A 10,615-nucleotide genomic window follows, 5' to 3' on the forward strand; every position below is an offset into this window, starting at 1 on the left:
CGTAGGTAAGTCAGTGAGACTCTTTTTTGGGGGGAGGTCCGGTAGTGGGCCTGAACTCTGGGCCTGAGCACTGTCCCTCAGCTCTTCAGCTCAAGGCTAGCGCTCTACCACCTGAGCCACAGCGCCACTTCCAGCTTTTTTCTTTTTGCTTATGTGGTGCTGGGGAATCGAACCCAGGGCCTCATGCATGTAAGGCAAGCACTCTACCACTGAGCCATCTTCCCAGCCCCAGTGAGACTCTTTTCTACATAAACCACTCAGAAAACCAGAAGTGCACAATGAATGGCTCAAGTGGTAGAGTGCTATCCTTGAGCTGAAGAGCTCAGGGACAGTGCCTAAAGTTTTCCTCAGATGCTGAAGAAAGTTTTTTTTAGAATACAATATGAATTAATACAAAGATGATCACACAATTTTCTCCACTAAGAAACAGACATGTAAGAAATAATAGTTGACTTAAGTAATGAATTTTCTTCTCTCATATCAAGAATGCAGTGAAATAATGTATAATACAAAATTTTAAATGCATGGCAGGAGATCATCTTACCTTTACAATTTGGGAAGACAGAAATACTATAAATGTAATTTGTATGTCCATAGTAGACTTCTAGACACTCGCCAGTGATCTGCCACCTTCTAATACTAGCATCATTTGCACAAGAAAGAAATTCTGTTTCACTCAAAATTGCCAACCCTCTGACACAGTCTTCATGTCCTACATTAAAAAAAATTATTTGATTGATAGTACTACATATTTTACTAACATTATAATTTAAAAAACTGACTTGTCAAGTTAAGAGAAATTTTGCTATTTTGCTGTCCCAAGTATCTACACTCTAGTTGAGCAGTATTTTTTAATCACTAGACTTGAGAAATCATTTTACATTTATCACATCTATTCTATATTATTTTCTTAAAACTCCAGAAACAGTACTTGGATCCCAGTAATTCTTTCAATTTTTTTGGGGGGGTCCGGTCGTGGGGCCTGAACTCTGGGCCTTGGCACTGTCCCTCAGCTCTTCAACTCAAGGCTAGCACTCTACCCCTTGAGCCACAGCGCCACTTCCGGCTTTTTTTCTTTTTGTTTATATGGTGCTGAGGAATGGAACCCAGGGCCTCATGCATGCAAGGCAAGTGCTCTACCACTGAGCCACCTTCCCAGCCCTTCAGTTTCAATTCTTCTTTACCAATTAAAGAATAATTAACAAAAGTCACAATACTCAACTATAATAGGAAAATATAAAGGATAAATTTGACAAAACATTCTCTGAAACTAGAAAACTAATAAAGGAAATGAGATTCAAGTCAAAATATTTCCATATTCTGGGCTGGGAAGGTGGCTCAATTGTAGAGTGCTTGCCTTGCATGCCTGAGGCCCTGGGTTCCATTCCTCAGCACCACATAAGCAAGAAGAAAAAAGCCAGAAGTGGCGCTGTGGCTCAAGGGGTAGAGTGCTAGCCTTGAGCTGAAGAGCATGGATGAAATCACAAATGGATGAAATACACTTTATAAAGCCAGAACTTGTCCATTTTTTCATCTATAAGTACTTAAATCTGTGTAAAGGGGCTTCTTGGAAGGGGTGACATTACCTAAAAAGTCTTATATAACTTAACTTCTCTGTACATCACCTTTACATTAATAATATAAATAAGAATAAATCTAAATTAAAAGAAAAATCAATAAAATATAAAGGAGTTTCTTGGAGTATTATTCAGTACACTGATGAACTCTTAAGGAAATAATGAAGAGGAAAAACAACTCAAAAGCTCACACCAAACCAAGGGTGATGACACACACCCATAATCCTAGGACTTGAGTGACTGAGGTATGACAAGGCACTGAGTCCAATTCTCAGCACATACATACATACATATTAAACAGCAGGTGCTTTAGCATGAGTGTTATTTAATAGCTAGAGCTTAAAAAAAACTACCAACCCAAAACTAAATGATTAACCAAATTTATAATATGTTATCATTTAGCAATATACTTCAATAATATTTTCACACCATGTTAAAATGACAAGCAAAAATATAACTGCATATCAGAAGGTACATATAACATGTAGAACACATACACATGTATATTCTAGATACTTAGACAGTATTTATTAGTCTATACCTGGTTGTTCTAAAAGCCCCATGACTTAAAAAAAAATCAACTTCCAGAGAAGAATTATAATTGTGCTTTTGTTAAAGGGACAGTACTGGGGTTTGAAGTCAGGGTCACGCCCTCAACCCACTCCCTCCCCTTTTTCTTTTGCTTTACTGTAGTTCTTTTACAGATAAGGTTTTGCATCATTGTCCAGGGCCAACTTGAAATCATTATCCCACTATCTATTCCTTCTACATAGCTAGAGTTACAGGTGCATACACCATCAAAACCAAATTATTGACTGAGATAGGGTGTTACTAATTATTTGCCTGTACTAGTCTCATACTGCAATGCTCAACTTATTGACTGAGATGTGGTCTTGCTAAATTTTTTGCATGCAGTGGCCTTATATTGACTATTCTCTATATATTTCTCCTGAGCAGCTGGCATTACAGACATGAGTCACTGTGCTCATATTAAATCACTGAAATAGACTGTTTTTCAAATATCAATTTTTCTTCTTTCTAAACTTTTCAAAACCATTTTTAAGTTTATAAACTTTTTAGGGTGGAAAAAAAAGTCATCTGAGCAATTAAAAAGTGATTATCATAAAAGTTTTCCATTCTGATTTTACCTGAAAAAGTCCTCTCACATCTTCCAGCCTTCCACAGTTTAATAGTCTTGTCTGCTGATCCAGTTAACATTAAGCCCTGCTCAGGTAAAATCTTTACTGCCCACACTGCTGCTGAATGACCCTGTGAATAGAACTGGTAACAATTTAAACTGCCAAAGAATCTCCATAGTTCCTTATTATCTAGAATATTTGCACAGAAACAAATACCTGTAAAGTCATCATGCATTTGTCATTCAGCCAGACTTTAGCAGTAGTGTCCCATGAGCCACTAAGTAATGTTCCAAATTTTCCAGACGAAAGACTGCAAACTAGAGGAAAAATGTCAGCAGTTAACAAATTTCATGTAGCAACATGCTCAATATTGTAAGTTCTTAAAATATGGCAATATTAAAAGCACTGAGAGTACCTTAACCAATTACAGTTCCACTGTATGGTGACATGGTTCTGTGACAAAATGCTTGAATGCAATGTCTAGCTGAACCACTTACAAGCCATGTGACCAAAGGGATAACAAATATGTAACCACAGATTCCTAGTTTGCAAAACTAGGAATGAGCTTTATGATCCTTTCTAGAGCTAAGGAAGAATAGAAGATGTTGCAGCCAGATGTGGTAGCACATGCCTGTAATCCCAGCACTGGAGAGGCTGATGCATAAGGATGACAATTTGGAGGTTAGCCTGAGCTACACAGCAATACTAAACAAACAATAAGCAAATGCAAATAATTTTAAAATGCTGTTTGGATAGGGTCACTTTTATTTACATAACAAAAACCCCAACACTCAGAATTATGATCAACAAATGAAATAAATTAAATGTCATATAGCCTTGAAATAAAAATTATATAGGCTATGGGGCTGGGAAGGTGGCTCAGTGGTAGAGCGCTTGCCTTGCATGCCTGAGGCCCTGGGTTTGATTCCCAGCACCACATAAGCAAAAAGAAAAAAAGCCGGAAGTGGCACTGTGGCTCAAGTGGTAGAGCGCTAGCCTTGAGCTGAAGAGCTGAGGGACAGCGCCCAGGCCCAGAGTTCAGACCCCATGACCGGACCCCCAAAAAAAATTATATAGGCTGAAAATTATAAATATGAAAAATCATCTTAGAAAAGGAATACAGTGAAGTGAAACACAAGGAGAGTGAATCAAAGTGGAACCACAAAAAACAATGGATTAGGAATCACTTTTCCTAAGAGAAAACTCATTACATTTCTTTTTAGACTCAGAGTAGAGGTTTCTGAAGCAGCCACTTAATCTGGATTTCAGAAAGGCTACTATACCCTTCTCTGAGTGGTCGCTTTCTTCTGGTCCTCTTATTCCTTTCTCACAACTATATACTGGGTATGGAAGTCATACAAGCTTTGGGACTCACAGATACCTGAGTTAAAGAGGAATTTCATGGACCTGATTTAGAGCCACCTTAGCAACATTCCCCTGATATTTAGAATACCTATACCTATTTAGAAAACTATACTACCACCTAGATACGCTTAACTTTGGCTTGATGCTGGATGGCAACTCTGGACTGTATGGCATTACCTGCAGGAGAGGTTGCAATCTGATTAACAATAATATGCCCCAAAGGTACATGTTGATAGCTGGGCATTTACAGGTACTTTAGAGGATGTTAGTTACTCCTATGGCTGTGGCCAGACACAGCTATGACACTAACATTTGTGAGCAGATGGAAAGGTAGTTCATACTTTAAGGACATATGCTTTTATGAGCCTGTGTGCTGTTAACCATATTGTCCTCTCATCAGCCTGAGTCCCTGAGTCCCATGAATCTTACCGATTCATATTAAAAATGAAGAGAGAATAAAAAGTACTCTTACATTATGGCATGGAGATCTGGGACTTGTTTTACTATATCATGACCTAAATGAAAAGGACTCCTCTTGCACTGACATCATTTTTCACTTATCATTTAGGCAATAACCAGACAATATATTTTGTTCTTGGGAAAATGGGGACTCCATATGCTTCTGCTACAATTGCAAAACAGATATAATCCTTAATAAGATCTGGTAACATCTAACAAAACCAATTTATGCATTTATCTACTGATCTATGTTACAGATGTGATACTAGAAGAAAAGATATCTCAAGTGAACATGACATCTGCACACAGCTACTTGTAATGACACTTCAGGTGCTAACGAAAGACAAAACCCGAATGTCCACCATTCATGTCTGACTAAGCCAAAATACTTACACAGCTATACAATAATGTATTGTGCAGCTATAAAATCAAAAAAGATTACTGTATACTGAATTACAGTAATTTCCAAGACTACTCTCAGGCAAAAATAAGGACAAAATATCATGTATAGCTTATTTTTTGTAAGAGGTACATATATCTACCTAATCAGCTTTAAAAGAAGGAAGGACCAAGTTCATGAAAAGTAGTTATCTGGAAGGAAAAGTACAAAAAGGAAATACAGAATCTAAGATTTCTTTGAGTATATTCCTGTTGTGTAGTTTTCCCTTTCAAATTGTATGTATTTCATAACTAATTAACAAAATATTGTTTTAAGAAATAACCATACCAGGGGCTGGGAAGGTGGCTCAGTGGTAGAGCGCATGCCTTGCATGCCAGAGGCCCTGGGTTCGATTCCTCAGCACCACATAAGCAAAAAGAAAAAAGCCGGAAGTGGCGCTGTGGCTCAAGTGGTAGAGCTGAGGGACAGCGTCCAGGCCCAGAGTTCAGGCCCCATGACCAGACCCCCAAAAAACCCCCCCAAAACAGAAATAACCATACCAGATCCCTAGCTGCATTCCTTCTAAATCTTAATTTGAGGCATAAAGACAGCCAAAAGGAAAAGAAATATTCTTAGTTTTCCAGTACAAGCACCTTTTACACATAATATAATGGAAAACAAAAACAAAGTATATTAAAACTATACAGCTTTTTCGGGGGGGGGTCGAGGAGGAGGATGGGAAGGGATGAGTAGGGGAAACAAAGGAGGAGGCTACAATGCTTGATAAGAAATGTACTCATTATCTTGCCCATGTAATTGTAACCCCTCTGTACAGTATTTTCACAATAAAAAAAATAAAATAAAAAATAAAAGCACATAGGACATCTCAAAAAATAAACCACACAGCTTTTTCTTACATAATTGAGCATGTTCTTTTATAGATATCATCTGAAGATGTAGCTCAGAGGTAGAGCATTTGCTTATCATACATAATGCCCAGGTTCATCTCCAATACCATAACAACAAATATGGTACTTTTTACATGAAAATGCATTAATGTTTAAATTTACATTACATTTGTAATGGAAAGATCCAAAAGGTCCCCCATAGGTAAAATAAACATAGCCTTAGGTAGAACAATAAACTGACAATCTGAGAAAAAAATATACACATCTATATATACACTTTACAAGTGATAAAACTTCCAAATACTAGAGTGTTATACTCACCAGTATTTTTGTGACCTTTTAAAATATAAAGTGGCATAGGACTATCCAGTGAGAATATACAAATATTGTGGTCATTTCCTCCAGTGGCAATTAGTCCGTGAGGGTGCATGTCACTTGAGGGTATGATGCACACACAAGACACAAAATTAGAGTGGCCACTCATGCAGTGCATTTCTGAAAAGCCCCTGTTAGGACTGGAAAGACAAAGTAATTAGTTGCTATACATTTGTTCCCAGACTTACCCTAGTACACAAGCTATTGATGTCCTCATTCATATTTAGTATCCATGGTGACCTTTGGAGTACATACTATTTTAAAGATTGAGCCAGGCACTGGTGGCTTATACCTGTAATCCTAGCTACTCAGGAGGCTGAGATCTAAGGACAGAAGTTCAAAACTAGTTCCAGCAAAAAAATCCAAGAGACTCCTATGGCTAATGAATTAGCTAAAAGCTACACATAGAGTTGTAGCACAAGTGGCAGACCATCAGATTTAAGCAAAAAAAGCTAAGCAAGAGCTCAGGTTCCAGAATTCAAGCCCCACCACACACAGGAAACAGAACTTGGGTGCCGGTAGCTCACACCTATAATCCGATCTACTCAGTGAAGGACTCCTGCCTTATTTCCTCAAGTCAAGCAAAATACCAGGTGCAGTCTCCAGTGCTTGTCTGCAGGCAGGTCATTCTGACCCTGGCTTAGCTGAAAGCCCCCTCACCCTAGGTGGAGCATTCCATTCTAGGCCTGGCCAAGGACGCCACTTTGGCCTCTCCCCACTCCCAAGAGACCATAGCCTATTTTTTATTTTCTGCTTCCTTGTTAAGACCTATATAAGCAGGACCCCAAATTTACTCTCTCACACAACCTCATTATCCATGGGAAGGTTTGTGCACCCTGCCCCCACCCCCAGCAATGAACAGTCCTAGCCTGCTGAAGGTAGAGTCCAGCCCATTTCCTTCCTTTCTCCTCCATTTTCCTAATACTCAGGAGGGTAAGATCGAGAATTGTGGTTGAAAACCCATCAGAAAAGGCCTTGAGACTCTTATCTCCTGTGGCTCAAAGTGGTAGAGCTCTAGCCTTGAGCACAAAAGCTCAGGGACAGCGCCCAGGCCCTGAGTTCAAGCCTCTACTACCAAAACCCCTCCCTCCAAAAAAAATTAAGACTTCTCATGGGTGCTGGTGGCTCCTGCCTATAATCACAGCTACTCAGGAGGCTGAGATCTGAAGATCAGGGCTCTAAGCTAGTCCAGACGGCAAAGTCCTGACACTCTTATCTCTAATTACTAATCACTAATAAAGATGGAAGTGGAACTGTGGCTCATGTTTAATGTGCTGGCCTTGAACTGATAAAAATTCAGAGACAGAACTCAGACTCTGAGTTCATGCCCCAGGACAGAAAAAGCAAAAGCAAACAAAACTTCTCAACTGTAATACCACAGAGTAAAGGATGGGGCTAAGGTTCCAAAGTTCTGAAGGAAAGTAACTCCTGAATGAGAATGGTACAACAATTCAAATTGCCATTCCAGAAAACAGGAACTGGGTAAAAAGAGAGAGGTGGGCGAAAATGATGAAAGGAATGACCCTGACCAAAATTCATTGTACTCATAAGCTAAATACTCACAAGGATAACAACAACAACAAAAAACACCAAACATGCCATTTCAACAGCAAGCAGAACTAGATCGTTTTCAAGCTTTGAAGTTCTACTCTGTTTTTCATATACATTTCAGGAAGCTCCTGGAGGATATGTTCCAATTAGGGATCAAGAAAGACAAAGTGAAAAGGTAGTAATAAAAAAAGGTCAACTGGGGACTGGGAAGGTGGCTCAGTGGTAGAGCGCTTGCCTTGCATGCCTGAGGCCCTGGGTTCGATTCCTCAGCACCAAATAAGCAGAAAAAGAAAAAAAGCCAGAAGTGGCGCTGTGGCTCAGGTGGTAGAGCGCTAGCCTTGAGCTGAAGAGCTGAGGGACAGCGCCCAGGCCCAGAGTTCAGGCCCCATGACCAGACCCAAAAAACCAAACCAAACAAAACAAAAGGTCAACTGGAGAGCTCTACAAAGGGAATTTCAGGACAACGATAAAGGGAAATCTCAGGATTAGTTGTGCATCCCGAGGCAAAAAAACCAGGTCAGAAAGTTTTCAATGTTAGAAGAGGAAGTTATAAAATACCCAATATGTTTAAAGTCTACTAAGAATCAATTTCAACAAAGAATTTGAATAAACACATTTTAAAAGTGAAAAAATCAAAATCAAAACCTAAATAATTCTTAGCTACAGCTACTTATTTTTATGAAATTGATGAGGAAAAGTTACCATAATTCATTCCATAGCTCAGCAGTAGACAGAATTTATAGTCACAAAATACCAATTTAGGGGCTGGGAAGGTGGCTCAGTGATAAGAGTGCTTGCCTTGCATGCATGAGGCCTTGGGTTCTATTCCTCAGTACCACATAAGCAGAAAAAGCCAGAAGTGGCACTGTGGCTCAAGTGGTAGCCTTGAACTGAAGAGCTGGGGGACAGTGCCCAGGCCCAGAGTTCAGGCCCCATGACTGACAAAAATACTGATTTAGGAGCCAGGGGCTAGTGGCTGACATTAGTTTCTTGGGAGGCTGAGATCTAAGAATCACTATTTGAAGCCAGAATGGGCAGGAAAGCTCATGAGACTTTTCTCCAGTAGTTAATCTCCAATTAATTACAAAAACAAAACAACACGCCAGAGGTGGAGCTTTGGCTCAAATGGTAGAGTGCTAGATTTGAGCAAAAGAGCTCTGCGGATAGCTAGTTAGATATAGATAGATAGGAAGACAGACACAGACATGTAGATATAGATAGATAATATTGTTAGGTCTGCTTGTGAGAACACTCCCCTTACCCCCATCAGTGAAAGAAAGCAAATAGCCTTCATCAGAAATCACTTGCCTCAAACCAGTAAACACCTGTAACTTGTCAATCCCCTGACTATGAGTGAGCAAAGGACACAAGGCTCTGAGATCATTTCCTGAAACGCCCTGGTCATCAGTGACAGGTTCCCCAGGCTCTGAGATCACTTCCGTAACAGCTGTGGTCACCTTTCCCTATATAATATCTCTCATCGATAAATTCTCTCTTCTCCCACTGCATAGCTCCATCTCACGTGGGCCAGCAGTTTGTGCTCCCCCCCAATAAGCCCTTTTTGGCCTGAAGCACGTGACAGTCTCCTTTCATCGAACATTACACATAGATAGCTAGATAGACAGACATACAGATATTGATAAAGTCTAAAGGTTAATAAGAAAGGATGCCACGCACACACACACTCATGTATACATACACAAAATGGGAATTGGAAGAAGGCAGGTAACTTAATTCTCATATTACTTAGTAGAAACAAACAGATTATGCCTGAAAAATTTTAATCAAATACTTACATTTAGACAGAAAGTAAGATGTAATAATGAACAGTCAAATGAAAAGTTTGCCTCTGAAATAGGAGGAGGAAAATGGTTTCAGGGAAAAGGGCTTTAATCTCCTAACAAACCCTGTAGAGCTATTGACTTAGCAATGTACAGGACACGTTGAGCACTTACAGGAAGGAAAGGTCACTTTTGTCTTAGTACAGTCAGGGAATACTAAACATGGTCTTAAATATGAAGTTGAGACTTCAAAAATGAGTAGTTTTGGTTTTTTTTTTCTTTTTTGCCAGTCCTGGGGCTAGACCTCGGAGCTTGGGCACTATCTCCCTGAGCTTCTTTTGCTCAAGATTAGCACTCTATCCCTTGAGCCATAGCACCACTTCCAGCTTTTTCTATTTATGCAGTACTAGTCTTCATGCATGTTAGGCAAGCACTCTGCCACTATGCCACATTCGAAGCCCAAATGAGTAGTTTTCAAAAGGCAAAACAATATAAAGGCCACACGTGTATAAGCCTTAAAATCCAATTTAATTTGAAGCCAACTTGTAGTGTGAAACAATGGCATACTGGCTAGCTCTGTTACATGTATAACCCCAAAATAATGTCTCTATGCTGATGAGCTTTCAGAAGGTTCAAAGACTTTCTGGATTTCAGTGGGCCTTGGCTAAAGGCATCTGATTTAAAGCCAAGTGCTGGTGGCTCATACCTATAATCCTTGCCTATAATCCTAGCTACTCAGGATGCTGAGAGCTGAGGATCTTAACTCAAAGTCAGGAAAATCCATGAGACTCTATCTCCAATTAACTACCAGAAAACTAGAAATGGAGCTGTGGCTCAAAGTGCTAGAGCACTAGCCTTGAGCAAAAAAGCTAAAGGCCTAGAGTTCAAGCCACATGACCAACTTCCGCAACCCCCCCCCCCCATAAAAAGATCTAAGGCTAGTCCGTGAAACTTTTTTTGGGGGGGGAGGGGGGAGGTTCAGTCGTAGGCCTGAACTCTGGACCTGGGCGCTGTCCCTCAGCTCTTCAACTCAAGGCTAGCACTCTACCACTTGAGCCACAGCACCACTTCCGGCTTTTTT

At 39.9% G+C, this 10,615-nt stretch overlaps 1 protein-coding gene across 1 annotated transcript in view; it reads right to left on the reverse strand.

Annotated features, from left to right (window-relative positions):
- Plaa (phospholipase A2-activating protein) overlaps positions 1-10,615 on the reverse strand; it is a 37,505-nt gene that overhangs the window by 23,180 nt on the left and 3,710 nt on the right. The window contains exons 2-5 of the mRNA XM_013020836.1: positions 6,149-6,342; positions 2,933-3,033; positions 2,726-2,846; positions 545-712 (exon numbers count right to left, since the gene is read on the reverse strand). Of these exons, the coding sequence (XP_012876290.1) occupies positions 545-712; positions 2,726-2,846; positions 2,933-3,033; positions 6,149-6,342 (584 nt within the window). The remainder of the gene's footprint in view (positions 1-544; positions 713-2,725; positions 2,847-2,932; positions 3,034-6,148; positions 6,343-10,615) is intronic.

The sequence above is a fragment of the Dipodomys ordii genome, unplaced genomic scaffold (assembly GCF_000151885.1).
Source record: "Dipodomys ordii isolate 6190 unplaced genomic scaffold, Dord_2.0 Scaffold53, whole genome shotgun sequence".
Lineage (NCBI taxonomy): Eukaryota > Metazoa > Chordata > Mammalia > Rodentia > Heteromyidae > Dipodomys > Dipodomys ordii.